Source organism: Erpetoichthys calabaricus, chromosome 8 (assembly GCF_900747795.2).
Source record: "Erpetoichthys calabaricus chromosome 8, fErpCal1.3, whole genome shotgun sequence".
In the NCBI taxonomy this organism is placed as follows: domain Eukaryota; kingdom Metazoa; phylum Chordata; class Cladistia; order Polypteriformes; family Polypteridae; genus Erpetoichthys; species Erpetoichthys calabaricus.
This window is the reverse complement of record NC_041401.2, coordinates 17,864,202-17,882,765: the sequence shown is the minus strand read 5'-3', so window position 1 is coordinate 17,882,765 and position 18,564 is coordinate 17,864,202. Positions and strand designations below refer to the sequence as shown.

At 40.6% G+C, this 18,564-nt stretch overlaps 1 protein-coding gene across 4 annotated transcripts in view; it reads right to left on the bottom strand.

The window, feature by feature from the left end:
• Window positions 1-2,581: 2,581 nt before the first annotated feature.
• Window positions 2,582-18,564, bottom strand: part of ppp1r9ala (protein phosphatase 1 regulatory subunit 9A-like A) — a 138,686-nt gene continuing 122,703 nt past the window's right edge. For all 4 annotated transcript variants that reach the window (XM_028806289.2, XM_028806290.2, XM_028806291.2 and 1 more), the window contains 2 exons: window positions 7,886-8,074; window positions 2,582-4,128 (listed from right to left, as the gene is read on the bottom strand). In XM_028806289.2, coding sequence (XP_028662122.2) covers window positions 3,970-4,128; window positions 7,886-8,074 — 348 coding nt within the window. In that variant the 3' untranslated portion in view covers window positions 2,582-3,969. The remainder of the gene's footprint in view (window positions 4,129-7,885; window positions 8,075-18,564) is intronic.

The window sequence follows — 18,564 nt, the reverse complement described above, 5'->3', positions numbered from 1 at the left end:
GCTTACACACAGCTAGTGTGTGTGTGTGTGTATATATATATATATATATATATATGGTATATCTCATAGATTATATACATATATATATATATATACACACACACACACATACATACAGTGGAACCGCGGTTTGCAAGTAACTTGGTTTACGAGTGTTTTGCAAGATGAGCTAAAATTTTTAACAAATTTTGACTTGATAAACGAGCGAGGTCTTGCAGTATGAGTAGTATGTATACGCTTTGTCTGCTGAGCGTCATGTGATCACAACTGAGCTGATGGTGGTTCTCTCTTTCTCGCTGCGGGATTGTAGGCAATCGTCTCCTGTTCTCTGTCTGAGTCGGCGTGCCTTACTCATATAGTCAACGTCCGTACGAGCGTATAGTGTTTACTACAGCATTGTGACTGTGTGTGCGTGTGCTGTGACATGCGAGTCCCCATCTTGCACCCCAAAACACGAAGTCGAGTCTCAGTACTTTAGCAACACCAGCTTTATTCAGCTTGAAACAGCAACAGTGCGGTTATTTATTGTAGCGGGATCTGCTGCTCTCCCATACACAGACACAGCAGTCAGTCAGGGCCGTGGCCAAGTAGTACTGTGACCTGCACATTTATAATGTTCCTTGTATCACCCATCGACGGCAGGTGCTTATAGCGCTGGGAGACCGCGATTGCTTTGGGACGCTCTTCCGTGTGTCGTCCCGTTGGGTGGAATCCCATAAGAGTATAGAAACTCACACCAGCCATGATTCTTTTCAAAGGTAAAGTGCAGGTTAATTTGTTTTATGTATTTTTACTTTGTTTTGTATTAATCATTTTTATATGAATAGTTTTGGGTTGTGGAACGAATCATCTGAGTTTCCATTATTTCTTATGGGGAAATTCGCTTTGATACACAAGTGCTTTGGACTACGAGCAGGTTTCCAGAACGAATTATGCTTGCAAACCGAGGTTCCACTGTATATACACACACATACATACTAGGGGGTTCCCCCCACTCTATTTGCTTGCCAGCCACTTTGCGTCTCTGTTGTGAAGTGGGGGGCTGAATGCACCACAAGGAGACGCAAGTGCTCCTCCAAAACCCCCTCCTAAACAGTTATACAACGGGAATGCTGCTGCGTCATAAATTCTGAAAAGAATGATACCAAACATATATAGGTAGGTTTTAAAATAAGCCGATTTAAAGTGTGACAAAAAAATGCCACCGTTGCACTTTTAGGCTTAGGATTTTATAAATAAATTATATATATATATATATATATATATATATATATATATACACACAAATGGTTGAAATAGTTTACTGTCAAATAAATGCAAAGAGTACACGATACGTGTTTCGCCCTCATTATGGGCTCATCAGGTGTACACACTCCACTGCACTCCCTCTCGGGAATCGAACCTCCGACGTCAGTGTCAGAGGTGATGCCCCTAACGTTGCGCCACGGCGTGTGGTTCGTTTATTTGACAGCATGTAGATCGGGGTAATTACATTCACGGCATTCGTAGTCTGTGTCACAATCTGATTGTATGGGTGGTTACCTACCAGGTAACGCTTATAGTTGGCCAGCAATCTGCTAACATCCGCCACGGTGCCCTCAGCTTGTGAGGAGCAGATCATAGAATGCTGTCAAATAAACGAACCTCACGCCGTGGCGCAATGTTAGGGGCATCGCCTCTGACGCTGACGTTTGATTCCCGAGAGGGAGTGCAGTGGAGTGTGTACACCTGATGAGCCCAGAATGAGGGCGAAACACGTGTCGCGTACTCTTTGCATTTATTTGACAGTAAACTATTTCAACCATTCTATGATCTGCTCCTCACAAACTGAGGGCACCGTGGCGGATGTTAGCAGATTGCTGGCCAACCACAAGCGTTACCTGGTAGGTAACCACCAATACAATCAGATTGTGACACAGACTTCAAATGCCGTGAATATATATATATATATATATATATACACACACACTAATAAAAGACAGTATTGTTAATTATATTTTCAAAGTTTATATACCCAGAACAGTATTTACAAATTCATATAATTAAATTCAGGGTCACAAGGACCACAGTTTTCAGTGCTGTGCTGGAACCAACTCCACTCTGGATGGGGCACTGACCCATCAAACACTGAAATAACAGTCTACGCATGTGTCTAATGACCTGGGTGGCGAACACAAACACACAAGGGGAGAAGGAGCGACTCCACACAGCCAAGGACCAGGTGCAGGATTGTGGATCCATGAGGCAGGAGCACTAACCCCAGTAACACAATGCAGTTAGTTCTTTACAGTGCAAATGAATCCTTCATCCATACTCGTTTGAGGTAGACCCGTAACTAAATTTAGTTTAAAGCAGGACTTGCCTTTGGTTTGTCACATTAGTTGTGTCATTCTGTTTCTCCAAAAGCGAGCTACCATAGTCTGGAGTCAGGCTATGACTAAAACAAGGTGAATTTCCAGACAAGATCAATTTTCTTCACTATTGTGAATTTTCTATTCTCATCTTTGCAAGATGCACGTTGACAGTCGGCTGTAAAAATTAGGAAACCAAACCTCTAGCTAAAAAAAAAAAAAGAACCAACAACAAAATCACAAGTTTATTAAATGAATGAAAAACTCCAGTATGACACAGTGAAAAGTATGTGGAACATAAAAAGATCCAAATTTTAAAAAGTTTATTAATAATAGATCTATTACAACTTTTTTTTTATCCTGGGTGCACCTTACAGAAGCCAAATCCAAATCAGTACTAAAAGTTAACATTTGTGTTTTTTCTCCTTTGGGCAGTACTACAGAATTTGACCCTTCTTCCTTATTAGGTTTCTCCAAACTCGTGCCAGCCATCCACCAAACTCCTGGAAGCGAGTTGTGGACTTTTCAGCGGAGGCCGATTGTGCTGTTGAGCAAGTGCGGCCACAACAGTTAACTAGGGATTGTTGAGGGGGCACTGGGGTTACAAGTGAAATGGAAATCATCGAGTGACTAACCCATTGTTTTCAGGACACAGATATTCTCTCTTCACGTTTTGATTAGTAGTATAAATGTCCTCACCTTTAATGAGCTCCCAGCTGTTCCACAAATGAAAACAGAAGCAGCAACATGAAGTGTACACTAAAATTATTATATACAAACATACATATATACACACCTTCACACGTACATGTATATATACACATATATAAAAATTGGTCCCATTCTATATGCTGTTCTACTCAGTAGAAAAAGTACACTTTTAAGAGTTGAATCCAATTTCAACAGTATCAGAGCATTCATTTGAAGAAAGATATAATGTTGTTGGCAATTACGTATAAAATCATCAGCAATCTTATTTTTAGTAGCTAAAACTTTTGTCTCCTTGGAATTTAGTGCTTTTGTTTGTTAAACTGTACACATTTAAAAAAAAAATAAAAATATGTACAACTGTCATACCTGCAAAACATACAAAACACTACAAAAAGCTCGTTCTAGATAAGCTTCAATTGGAACACGGACTCCAGACGTCTGCGTCTCCACCAGTTAATTGCATTGCCTGTCTTTGTCTGAATGTGCCGATATATAAAAAGACAAAGGAGCTCTCACAGGTACGCCAGCCTGCTGCGCTCAGCCCTTTTCTTTCTGTTTCTTGAAGACCACAATATCTGTATAAACTTAGGAGATTTGACCTCTTCTGTGTTTATGGTCCCCCACATGACACAGCTCTCTTTTCCGCCAACATTAATTTAAGGCCTAAAGCATCAAAGAGGGGGAAGCCCAGAATGGCTTGGGAGCAAAACTACATTTAAAAACAAACAAACAAAAAAGGGACTCCATAATGTTTTAAGACTAGCGTCTAATAGTCAGCTAAAGAACAAAAACAAGTGGCCATCTGTACCATGCACTCGCCTGCTCTCTATACGCATTTATCTAATATACATAAAATAGGATCATTTCATGAAAGGTCTGTGCGCAGTAAATACACACAATTTGTGCTTTAGCAGTTGGACTCTACATTCTGAACGGGCTTCCCACTTCTTTTGGCCTCCTTTTCTTTCTTCTCTCGCTGCCTCTCCATTTTCTCTTGAGTTTTTTTCATATCCTTCAGTTTTTTCTTGATAGTGGCTCGGTCAGCTTGACTAGAAACACCTAAAGCCTACAAAGAAAAAAACAATCTAATAATTAATATTTCATTTGTATTTATGCTTAGAAGCAAACCCTAGAAAGAAAAAGAATCTAATCCATATTACTAACCGAGAATGGAAGGCACGGACACAGGTACACGGCGATGGGACCAGGAGACATAGTGTGCAGGCGCCTCTCATAAACCGCAAGCGAAGTCTGATCCACCGCGAACGAAGGAGTCACGGCTGAAAAACGAAAGAGCTCAACTAACGTAAATAAGACATGAAGCAACAACGCGCCCATAGCTAACGACTAACGACACAGCCACACAGAAAAGAGGATTCTGCACTACACCCCAGAGTCAAACGGAAGACACTACGGAGACCGCAAAGGTCCACAAAGATAGTATGGAAGGCGCGAGAAAGTACGAAAGGCGCAGGCGCCTACAACGCACTTCTGAACTAAACGTCCACACTACACAGCATGGTCTGGGTAATGAGAATAAACGTACTCTCCGTATTAAACGTATGGCATCCTCACACGTCCAAACCATATAACATATGTGAATCACATTACGGTGATGCATTATTAACAGTACAACCACAGAAAACGCTCCGTATTAACATTAAGTGCAATTATCCATATTACTAACGGTAGACAACGGATAACTAATGGAGTCATGGCTCCAACACGAAACTCTGACAACGCATTCTGTAATGCATCCACTATTAATGAACATTCATTAGGATTAATGAATATCATTTGCTGTCATTGTCATTCACTTAACTTCCCTGAAGAAACAACTGGCACTACAACTAATGAGTTTACATGTTGTTGTCAAAGGGGTCAGTTTAGACGGCCTCCTTTAGATGAATATCCTGAATATCTACGGATGTTTCTAACTAACAATGTACCCGAAAGTAAAAACTTTATGGACTGCATTAGATCCTACAATAGTTTCACATCTACCGGGGTAAATATCAGGCCACCGGCTGGCAATGGCCCATACTGCTTTCACGTATGTGGACAAATATTACATCGGATTGGAACAGTGCACCCTGAACCAAATCACGAACGCAAATATGCACAGATCTACGTGTTAGATCCACATGTTGCAATCTATCAACGATTTTACTACAGATGTTGTGTATAAAGAAATATTCCAATAGATCTTTCTAATGTGCCATGCTATGGGTTCTTTACTTCCTTTGTTCGTCATCTACACCTTTACACTCCAAAATATCTCATACATTCATCAATGTATTTTGGTTTACCCAACACCAGGGGTTGGCGAGCGAAGCGAGCAGGGGGCAGAGCCCCCTTGTAATTAATATTTCATTTGTATTTATGCTTAGAAACAAACCCTAGAAAGAAAAAGAATCTAATAATTAATATTTCATTTGTATTTATGCTTTGTCTGCCACACCCTTTTTCCTGCATTAGATTTCTTAGGGGGGTAAGCTGCAGCGGACGTTACCCATAATCTCACACGCACCTCCATTTGGAAAACGGACAACTTTACCTGAAGTGACTTTGGAAAAATTTTGAAAGACGCGACATGTGGTTGTGGTCTTGTGCCTTTATTTGCTTTCATACAACATGCTTATGCGGTGGCTGCATTTGTTACTGAATATTAAAAAATGCTGTGGCTAACCTCAGAAGCAACAATCAAGAGACCACGCGTCAGGTTGGATGGTAAGTCACCTCGATGTATGGCGTCCTAATAATCTGACCAATGTCAACAAATGGATGATCACACTGCCTTTTTAAGCCTTTTTTTCATTCAGGTATTATCACTGGAGGACTCTAATTTAAAAATAAAACTTACACAGAGAGCCACAGACACACAGACAGGAGGACTTCAGGGACTTTCAAAGCTCGACGTGATGTTATTTTGGAGGAACTGAGTGGATAGGACTGGTGAACTTTGTTGGGCTGAAACTCCTGTTCTCGTCCAGATTGTTCTAATGTTCTGTATTTTTGATGTGTTTAATGAAATGTTTACCAATCTGCTTTCAGCGTCAGCAAGCCATAGCGGACACCGTCTGTTTTAGAAAGAACAGAGGTGATCAGTCCCCGGTGTGAATCCAGGGCTCATTGTTAGCTGTTTCACATTATTAGGCGTCCCCACTGTCAGAATGCCTCAAATCAGTTGTCTTCTTAATCAGACACACATGGGCCATGCTGTGGAGCTTCGGCTGGTAGCAAACACTGGTGAACTTTTACTAACGCAACACTGAGAACACAGTATAGAGGTTTGGTAACCTGACAGTCAACGGCTATAAACTTTTACAATAACCCATAAAAACAGCGTCTAAAGTCATGACCTGCACAGCTTCATAAAATGTACTCCAGCAACCGTCTACAGATGACTCGGCCAATGAACAGGGCCTGACAGTCCATCCATGTTTGTGCCTAGGCCTTACCTTTACTTACCCCCTAAGAAAATCTGTAAGGTGTCCTCCTAGGTGATGGACCACTCATTTTAGTTAATGAACATGTGGTGGATGTCACTCACTAATCTAATGGATATCAGCTTCCAAAGTCAACATACCTTCACTGAATAATGTGAAGTATTCCACACTGCAAGTTATGCTTGTGCAAAAACAAATATGGCAACACTTCCTTCTATAGTCTTTTAGGTGACTGGAGGCTGCTGCCTATTAAAAACGGGCATTGGGGAGATAGACGTTCATGTTCAAGTGTACATAGTAAAATGAGATTACACTCTGAAAAATCAACAGATTTCTTCAGTTATAACAAAAATTAACACCACGTCTCTTTTACTGTAGGTATGAGGTTTGGTAAAACAGAACCTTTATGGGCAGCGTGGGTTAGATGGCAGAAACTACTTCTGGAGACACTGGGCACACTTACACAGCACCCGCTTTTACTACACACAAACCGTTAATGTCCAAATAGACCATGACTACGCTAGAAATTAATCATGAACCCCAAGATTTGTGAGGTAGGAATACCAGCCACCACACCACACTGTCACCCACTTTACTAAATAACGCACTTATAACTACAATTATTCATTGAAAGTAGGTTTTAGTGTCCAGGTCAGAATTGCCCACTGTATGTGCTGAATCTTTTCCAGCCTGACCTAAGATGTCAAATCAGATACTAGCATCCATCCATCCATTTTCCAACCCGCTGAATCTGAACACAGGGTCACGGAGGTCTGCTGGAGCCAATCCCAGCCAACACAGGGCACAAGGCAGGAACCAATCCCGGGCAGGGTGCCAACCCACTGCAGGACACACACACCAAGCACACACTCGGACCAATTTAGAATCGCCAATCCACCTAACCTGCATGTCTTTGGACTGTGGGAGGAAACCCACACAGACACGGGGAGAACATGCAAAACCCACACAGGGAGGACCAGGGAAGTGAACCACAGGTGTCCTTACTGCGAGGCAGCAGCGCTACCACCCATCAGATACTACCAGCAACACATTAATACTCCAAAATAACACAACTATACTCGCAAAACAATTGCAATTTTTTTTTTTTGTTGAGTGGCAAGAATAACTTTCAATAAAATCAAATATTTATCTTACTGACAAATGGTAACATGAGAAATAACACACAGATTCTTTTCAAAGCTGTTAGGATTGTAGTAACTTCAAAAGATAATCTTTCTTAAATTTCACAAATGTCCAATACAATCAATACATTGTGTGTGTCCACAAACATGTCATCCATATTACATAATTAGTGGTAATTCTAAGGAACACTCTCATGAGCAAAAAATGTTCATACGTTTTTAAATGACAAACCTTTAATTTCTCACTGTCCAGCTGCATGAGTTGCTGCCCGCTAATGCCTTTGGAGGTAAACTCTGGGGTGTACTGGTCCATGTTCATTCCCATGAGCCAATGACAAACTTGTTGGGTTGTCCATTCAGTTACAGGTCTGTTATGCCACTGGTTTTGTTTTCCTGTTGAGTTGGAGTCTTCATCCAGCATCTGGGAAGGATTTCAATAAATGAATAAAAGTCACAACTTTGAGAAACTTACCATTCAACATCCCCTAGTCAGAGGTGCACACCGATATCCAGGCTTCTTTAGAGTGAACTCACGCGGCTGTAGTGAGTCCAATGGACTTTAAAAGCCGGTCAGATCTCACTATGATAGCTGAAGCACAAACTGACAGATAAACCACAAATGATTAAGTAGTCTGAATTTTACACAAACATTGTCATAAATATAATCCACATAAAAATTTCCCCTATCATTACATAAGGGACATGTTTGTGCGACACACTTCACACTGCTTTGCTGTTCCTGATAAAATCCCATCAAGCTATTCTTTGTTTAAATGCGCAGCTCAGGAAACGGGACAGCAATGAATTGTAGGGTCTTGCACTTACCTTTAATATTTAGATTTGGCATTCCTATATTTAATTGTCCGATGTCAAGTTGGGGAGCATGCACTGGTACAGTGCTTTGCCACACCCACCACACGACGAAACAACTCGGGATCCCAGTTGGCAGACATGCTGTCCAGTCCCACCCTCTGGAAATGACCCTCTATCTGCCACAGCCAGGTGTTACGTGGGTGACCCCCTGGCCTGGTCCAGCCACTCAGGTCCCCAACAATGAGGATCTTACGAGCTGGATCACCCTCTGGGAAACGTGCCACATGGCCGTAGTGCTGTAACTGACGCTCCCTCACAATGCAGGTCATGTGTCTCATTCAAGACTCCATGAACAACACAAAGTCAAACCAGTGGTATCTGAGGATTCTCTGAAGAGACACAGCACTGAAGGAGTGCAGTCTTCATCTCAGGTCACTGGATAGCATCCATGTCTCACAAACACGGGGCCACAGGACTCTAAAGACTTGGACCTTCGTCCTTTTGCAGATATCAGGAGCGCCACACACCCCTTACAAGTGACCTCATGGCCCCCCTATGCTCTCCCAGTCCGTCTACTGACTTCATAGGAAGAGTCACGAGAGACATGAATGTCACTGCCGAGGTAAGTAAACCTCTCAACGAGGTCATGTCATCCATGAAGCTTAATTAATAAAAGAACTACTCTAAATGCCAAAGTGTCCTCACTTACTCATCTCTATGATACGGTAAGCAGCAGCAAAGAATCAAAGCTCAGACCACCAAGTGCTACCACTGACTGACACCAGTTATCATTACAGGCCGAGTATCTCTAATCCAAAATTTACCTAACATTAACTTTATGAGCTGTCATGACAGCACTAATTTTTTTATATTTCTGTTTAGTATATGTGATCAACATATGTGCAGATTGCAAACATTTATTAATTCTGAGCTGGGGTGGTGGGGGTGCATGTGTACTTGTCTTCCGTTAAGCATCAAGCACCACAAAGCTTCAGCACACAAACAATGACCAGGGTAGTTATTTGAGGATTTGGGGTGCAGCGGTTTGGTTGAAACACCATGCAGCTAGGAAACACGACTGGCGACCAGGGTTCAGGTCCTTTGTGCAGCAGTGAGTGCTATTAAGGACCATCACTGTATCGACTTTGACCCCATTTTATTAAAAAATAAATAAATAGACCATAGGATAAGTCAGCACCAGGAGTCTCTATTATAAAACTTGGCGTACACCGAAAAACAGTTAACAGCTTCTGACATAGCAGGCATGGTGGAGTGCAGGTTGGCATGTCAGTTCTCTGAGGAGTTACCAACAGGTAGCCATAAAGATCTTCAGTGCAAATACACTGGCACTGGCCCTCTTTAAAAGGAACAATAATACTGTATGTACGTCACATTCATTATGTTTGCCATTTCAACACACATTATAATAACCGCTCAGTGATATGAATTATTACGTGCAAGTTGCCCTTTACCTGGATTGGATGCATCACATGTGCCTCAAAAATCTCATTATGTATATGCAGATAATGACCACAAAGACGAGACAACTCTGTTGAAACAAGAACACAGGCCACTGACTAACTGGCCTTTTTTAACCAAGGTTCAACAGTTTTATTTCCTTTTTTTTCTTAATTTTTGCAACATAAAATAATGTCACATAAAAATTATTTTTAGTTTCAATACTTTACAATAAAAAATAGCAAATAAATCATCAATGCAGCCTTTGTTACTCAAAAAAAATTGGAGAGATGGTCAAGGAAGTGAACAATTTTGCAAGGAAATTTACGCAGGCCTACTATTCTTTTTAATTGTTGTGTAGATGCATACATATTTCAGACACAGCTTTTTTTGCAGTTTCCTGATGTGCTTTAATAATTCTGGCCATTTATAAAAAAAAAAATGAAATGAAGTAAATAAAAATCATCACGAGAAAGAAATAAAGTAATAATAAAAAGTACTGAAGTACCTACAGACCTACAAAAACCCCTCATCAGCAGTCTGAAAATTTAAAAATCTCAGAAAACCAACTCTTTTCTTTCTCAAAATCAGTTTTTGGAGCAAAATGCGACTCAAATAGTGTTACATGAAAGTGATGGCAGCAAAGTCAGATGACATAGGAGCACACAAAGCTTTTTATTGTATGTGTGTGTATGAGCACAAGGTAAGATGAATATAGTGAAGCTGCACATTCGTTTAACGTGTCACTTCTAGGAACAAGTTTCATTACCTTTCTTGATACTTTTTTAAACAATGAAAATATTAAAGTGACATCAACGTGACAAACATACATTTTGAAATGATTTCATTGTCTTCAATGAAGATGTGAGTAGGTTCAAATAGTCCATATACTGTTAAACTAGAATGATCATCATCGGTACAAAGTCTATTGTGCAGTAGATTGACCAACTACACTTCCCTGTTACCTTAAATATCTGTTGAGAAAAAATAAAACAAAATGTGTACTTACTTGGGGATACAAAAAAGCAACCACAAGAACACATTTATTTTGATAATACGAAAAGGTGCACAGATCACATTAAATACATACGGAGTATTCCTTTGACTTCAGTATCTGCGTAAGTGCAAATGAGCCTCATGAATTAGTACTGGAGAGTTAAGGCCAAATAATAGTATTTTTTTTTTGTTCTTTATTTCGCCTTATACAATTTCTCGTATTAGAAATTTGTTAGTTTCCGCATACCCCTTGGGGTCAGAGCGCAGGGTCAGCCATTGTACAGCGCCCCTGGAGCAATTACAGGTTAAGGGCCTTGCTCAAGGGCCCAGCAGAGTAGGATCTCTTTTGGCAGTGACGGGGATTCGAATCGGCAACTTTCGGGATACCAGCACAGATCCTTAGCCTCAGAGCCACCGCTCCTCCCCAATTTCTACGTTAGTGCCTGTTTGCATATATAGGAGGTGAACAATATAAAGGAAACACCTAACAATATATTAATAGGAGACATAATAAGGTGTAGGGCCACTCTTTGCCTTCAAAAAAGCTGTAGGTCTTCTATAATGCTGTCAAGTAAGTCCTGAACTTTGTGCAATACGTTATTGAACCATTCTTCAAGAAACGCATTTGGGTCTTAAAGAATGAATGAGAAAACAAAAAAAAAATCTCTATTCACTGCAGAGCTTCCCATAAAGCAGGGGTGTCAAACTCAACTTTACTGAGGATCACAAATAACACCTCAAACACCCAGTGTGCGTTAGAATATGTCAAACATGGAGACGTGCCTTTGTGCACATTACAGTCGTATATTCTAGCTACAGGCAATGAGGTGAAAAGAGTGGTATTTTATGCAAGATTATTTTTTTAAGATTATTAAAATACAAAAAGAAAGATAATTACGACATTTATGAAGTACATACTGCTCGATTCATATTTACACGGTAACTTTAAGAAACTGTGAAATTCTTTCATTTTAATAGTTTCAAATTTCACACAACATACAGTATCTCACAAAAGTAAGTACACCCCTCCCATTTTTGTAAATATTTTATTATATCTTTTCATGGGATAACACTGAAGATATGACGCTTTGATACAATGTAAAGTAGTCAGTGTACAGTTTGTATAACAGTGTAAATTTGCTGTCCCCTCAAAATACCTCAACACACAGCCATTAATGTCTAAACCGCTGGAAACAAAAGTGAGTACACCCCTAAGTGAAAAATGTCCAAATTGTGTCAATATTTTGTGTGGCCTCCATTATTTTCCAGCACTGCCTTAACTCTCTTGGGCATGGAGTTCACACGAGCTTCACAGATTGCCACTGGAATCCTCTTCCACTCCTCCATGACAACATCACGGAGCTGGTGGATGTTAGAGACCTTGCGCTCCTCCACCTTTCCCACAGATGCCCAATAGGGTTTCGGTCTGGAGTCATGCTTGGCCAGTCCAGCACCTTTACCCTCAGTTTCTTTAGCAAGGCAGTGGTCGTCTTGGAGGTGTGTTTGGGGTCGTTATCATGTTGGAATACTGCCCTGTGGCCCAGTTTCCGAAGGGAGGGGATCATGCTCTGCTTCAGTATGTCACAGTACATGTTGGCATTTATGGTTCCCTCAATGAACTGTAGCTCCCCAGTGCCAGCAGCACTCATGCAGCCCCAAACCACGACACTCCACCACCATGCTTGACTGTAGGCAAGACACACATGTCTTTGTACTCCTCACACACGATTGACACCATCTGAACCAAATAAGTTGATCTTGGTCTCATCAGACAACAGGACATGGTTCCAGTAATCCATGTCCTTAGTCTGCTTGTCTTCAGCAAACTGTTTGCGGGCTTTCTTGTGCATCATCTTTAGAAGAGGCTTCCTTCTGGGACGACAGCCACGCAGACCAATTTGATGCAGTGTGCGGCGTATGGTCTGAGCACTGCCAGGCTGACACACAACCACTTCAGCCTCTGCAGCAACGCTGGCAGCACTCGTACGTCTATTTTCAAAAGACAAGCTCTGGATATGACGCTGAGCACGTGCACTCAACTTCTTTGGTCGACCATGGCGAATCCTGTTCTGAGTGGAACCTGCTCTGTTAAACCACTGTATGGTCATGGCCACCGAGCTGCAGCTCAGTTTCAGGGTGTTGCCAATCTTCTTATAGCCTACGTCATCTTTATGTAGAGCAACAATTCCTTTTTTTCAGATCATTGGAGAGTCCTTTCCCATGAGGAGCCATGTTGTACTTCCAGTGACCAGTGTGAGAGCGATAACACCAAATTTAACACACCTGCTCCCCATTCACACCTGAGACCTTGTAACACTAATGAGTCACATGACATCGGAAAGGGAAACTGGCTAATTGGGCACAATTTGGACATTTTCCACTTAGGGGTGTACTCACTTTTATTGCCAGCAGTTTAGACACTAATGGCTGTGTGTTGTTATTTTGAGGGGACAGCAAATTTACACTGTTATACAAGCTGTACATGGACTACTTTACATTGGATCAAAGTGTCACATCTTCAGTGTTGTCAAATGAAAAGATATAATAAAATATTTACAAAAATGTGAGGGGTGTACCCAATTTTGTGAGATACTGTAGCTTGTGCAGCCTCCCCACATTGCAAGCTTCCAATAATCAAAACAGCTTCTATGCATTTCAAAGCTACATGCCAGTGCACAATATTGCCATTCATTTACTGTATCTTCAGATATGATGTTGTCTACTGTATATACTGATTGGTGATTTTGTAAAAATGTGTTATTTTTAGAATGTTATAAACATGTCATTTTGGTTAAAAAGGCCAGGCACCAGTTAACTTGCAGGATAGATTGAAAGTGCCAATGTAAATGTTCACAATGAGTGAAACACCAAACTTTACAATAATAAATACTGCATAAATATATTTTGGGGGGTTTAAACTGAAGCATTAAAGGATTTATACATTTTAATTCCTATTTTGAATTTGTTTTAATCCTAATTTTTTCTTTTTCCCAAAAAATTACACATTACTTATTTATTATTTTCTGTGTTGCTGCAAGGACCCAATAAGGTGTGGAGGTACTGTATTGCGAAGCCTGTTGCAGAACATATTGTACATGGATGAAACATATCTCATATTTGGGGTTGGTAGCAAACATTTAGCTGGACTCGGACAACATTATTTAATCTGCTGGTCCGGGCGCTACCTCATTTTTCTTTTTATTGTCATGGCACAAGGATAGGAGAGCTACCAGGAGGTTGAAAAACAGCATCAAGTGCAAAAATACATCAGTGCATAAAGTCAGGTTACAGTGGCAGTATAGACATGTGCAAGAATTCGTAGCATTTGGAGTTCGTCACAAATGGATAGCAATCACATTTAACACAAGTGGAAATGCGAATGTATTTTCTATCCACTCACGTCAATAAAGTCAGGGGAAAAGACAAAAGAATCATGAAGGGAAGCAGCAATAGTCAGGTAAGCTACAGAACCGCTGCCATCCCTGACACCTGTAAAAAGTGAGTGGAGTGGTAGTAGATGTATGAAGTTGTGCTACCATCTTCTTCATGTCAAATCTTTGGCATCACGTTAAAATGCTTAAATTCTTTACGACAGTGTGACATGTTACCTTCTTTTTGCTTTTTCCTGCTGGGTCAGTTTCCCAGTTTGTATCAACGGTGCACTATGCAGTACAAACAAACAGCAAGCAGATAATGCAGACTCATTGTAAAATATAAATTATATACAGAAACAATCTGTATATGAAATGCATGTTAAAAGAGGTCTTGAAGCAAATTATCAGGCTGCTTTGAAAAGGTCCAAGGGCTGGTCTTGCCTGAGGGCTTCATTTTTGACACTTCCACCATAAAGGGTGTGGATAGCGCTTTGAGTACCGAGAAAAGCACTACAAGTGCTGGACATAAAATTAGAATATCATGACAAAGTTGATTTATTTCAGTAATTCCATTCAAAAAGTGAAACTTGTATATTAGATTCATTCATTACACACAGACTGATGTATTTCAAATGTTTATTTCTTTTAATGTTGATGATTATAACTGACAACTAATGAAAGTCCCAAATTCAGTATCTCGGAAAATTAGAATATTGTGAGAAGGTTCAATATTGAAGACACCTGGTGCCACACTCTAATCAGCTAATTAACTCAAAACACCTGCAAAAGCCTTTAAATGGTCTCTCAGTCGAGTTCTGTAGGCTACACAATCATGGGGAGGACTGCTGACTTGACAGTTGTCCAAAAGACGACCATTGACACCTTGCACAAGGAGGGCAAGACACAAAAGGCCATTGCTAAAGAGGCTGGCTGTTCACAGAGCTCTGTGTCCAAGCACATTAATAGAGAGGCGAAGGGAAGGACAAGATGTGGTAGAAAAAAGTGGACAAGCAATAGGGATAACCGCACCCTGGAGAGGATTGTGAAACAAAACCCATTCAAAAATGTGGGGAAGATTCACAAAGAGTGGACTGCAGCTGGAGTCAGTGCTTCAAGAACCACCACACACAGACGTATGCAAGACATGGGTTTCAGCTGTCGCATTCCTTGTGTCAAGCCACTCTTGAACAAGAGACGGCGTCAGAAGCGTCTCACCTTTGGACTGCTGCTGAGTGGTCCAAAGTTATGTTCTCTGATGAAAGTAAATTTTGCATTTCCTTTGGAAATCAAGGTCCCAGAGTCTGGAGAAAGAGAGAAGAGGCACAGAATCCACGTTGCGTGAGGTCCAGTGTAAAGTTTCCACAGTCAGTGATGGTTTGGGGTGCCATGTCATCTGCTGGTGTTGGTCCATTGTGTTTTCTGAGGTCCAAGGTCAACGCAGCCGTCTACCAGGAAGTTTTAGAGCACTTCATGCTTCCTGCTGCTGACGAACTTTATGGAGATGCAGATTTCATTTTCCAACAGGACCTGGCACCTGCACACAGTGCCAAAGCTACCAGTACCTGATTTAAGGATCATGGTATCCCTGTTCTTGATTGGCCAGCAAACTTGCCTGACCTTAACCCCATAGAAAATCTATGGGGTATTGTGAAGAGGAAGATGCAATACGCCAGACCCAACAATTCAGAAGAGCTGAAGGCCACTATCAGAGCAACATGGGCTCTCATAACACCTGAGCAGTGCCACAGACTGATCGACTCCATGCCACGCCGCATTGCTGCAGTAATCCAGGCCAAAGGAGCCCCAACTAAATACTGAGTGCTGTACATGCTCATACTTTTCATGTTCATACCTTTCAGATGGCCAACATTTCTAAAAATCCTTTTTTTGCATTGATCTTAATTAATATTCTAATTTTCCGAGATACTGAATTTGGGACTTTCATTAGTTGTCAGTTATAATCATCAACATTAAAAGAAATAAACATTTGAAATACATCAGTCTGTGTGTAATGAATGAATCTAATATACAAGTTTCACTTTTTGAATGGAATTACTGAAATAAATCAACTTTGTCATGATATTCTAATTTTATGACCAGCACCTGTATATAAATGTAATGAATTATTATTATTAAAGGTACAATTATATTTGGATCAGGTGATGCCATGAAAGTTTATCGTGGTGCTCATGAAATTACTCTAGAATTTGTTTGGCAGGGTGTAAGGATTTATTTTTATCTTGGAAATGGGAAGTGAATCACAAAGAACCGTGTTAACACCATAGGGTACTTGTAAAATGACTTTGTAAAGTCATGATGGGTGTTTCATAAAGTATGCAGTTTTTGAATTGCGTGGAATTGTTTTTGTTTGAAGGTTGTCAGCACTGTTCCTATCATTTTCATTATCTATTATCACTCCAATTAGAAGACCATTTGTCGTTTTTCCATTTAGTAGCCAGGAGTGGTTCAGTTACGAGCAACACATTCTTATTGTGAAAACTCATTACAAACACAGGGAGTGGTGCGCAGAGACTGTCTGTAAACTTTGTGCCATCTTTGGATGTGATGCCCCTAACTACAACAACAGTTTTGAGGTTGGTACAGAAATTCGAGGAATCTGGGTCAGTTGCAACCAGAAAATCGCCCGATCGAAACCGTAATGTTCAAACGCAACAAAACATTGCGGTAGTGCAAGACAGTGTGAATGTAAGCCCCATGAAGTCGCTTCGCCGTTGTTCACAACAGCTGAGTATGTCACCATCTTCGGTGTATTGAATACTGAAAAAAGATCTTCATATGCACCCCTACAAGATTCAGTTGACACAAGAGCTGAAACCAGCAGATCATGCAAAATGGCGAAGATTCGCCGATTGGATTTTGGAACAAGAGGACGACAATTTTTCAAAAAGAATAATCTTCAGTTTTGAGGCACATTTCCATTTTGTTTGTGTCAACAAACAAAATTGCTGCATTTGGGGTGACGAAAACCCTAGAGTGATCCAAGAGCATGAAATGCATTCCCTACGAGCCATGATTTTGTGTAATTTTGGGCAGGAAGTGTGATTGGCCCCTTCTTTTTTGAAGATGATGCTGGAAATTCAGTTACTGTAAATGGCAGCCGTTATCAGGACATGATCACTAAACTTTTTGTGGCCTACTCTGGAAGCAATGGAGGATGACGGAATTGATGAAATGTGATTTCAGCAGGACGGGGCTACCAGCCATACATCCCGGGAGACACCTTGCTTCCTGAAAAATTCCCTGAGCGTCTGATCTTGCTTCACGGAGAGACCAAGAATGGCCTCCGAGGTCATGTGACCGCACACCTTGTGACTTCTTTTTATGGGGATATGTGAAGTCACAAATTTGTGTGAACAAACCTCAAATGATTGCCGAACTGAAGAGGGAAATTCAATGGGTAATCGGCGAAATCGACAGGGACGTCTGCGAAAGAGTTATCGTTAATTTCAACAATCGGATGACTGGTTGCAGAGAAAGTGGAGGTGGACATATGCTTGATATCATTTTTCATTATTAAATCGAAGTATATGGTGAATGAAATTAAATAAAAATTTTGAATTTTGCTTCAATTTTTTGGCTGATTTATTACATTTTTAAAAACTGCGTACTTTATGAAACACCCTCTATTATATCACCACACAAAGCAATCAGAGGAGCTACTGACTCCCACAAGATGTCTTGTACTTTTAAGGCAATTTATTAACTATGCCATGAACCGACACTCTATTCCTATTGGTGAGCCTGTCAATATTTAATAATAATAATAATTCTTTAGTGTAATAATAATTCTTTTGCTTTACTAAAGATTCTCAGTATATGTTTGTTTTTGCCCTTTTAAGGCACGAATTGTCAGTTGAAGTGTACCGGACATAATACCATACTAGTATTGTATCAAGACCAGAATTTGTAGTATAGTACTATCAGTGGATGATCCTTGGTTGTTGCACTGAACAGCAGAAGGAGATCAGAACTAATTTTAACTAATTTCCAGGTAGTCTTAATAATAATAATAATAATTCTTTGCATTTATATAGTGCTTTTCTCACTGCTCAAAGCGCTCAGCAATTGCAGGTTAAGCGCCTTGCTCAAGGGCCCAACAGAGCAGAGTCCCTATTGACATTTACGGGATTCGAACTGGCAACCTTCCGATTGCCAGCGCAGATCCTTAGCCTCAGAGCCAGCACTCCGCCTATTTAGCATATATATATATATATATATATATGGATATATGGAAGAGAAGGTCTGTGAT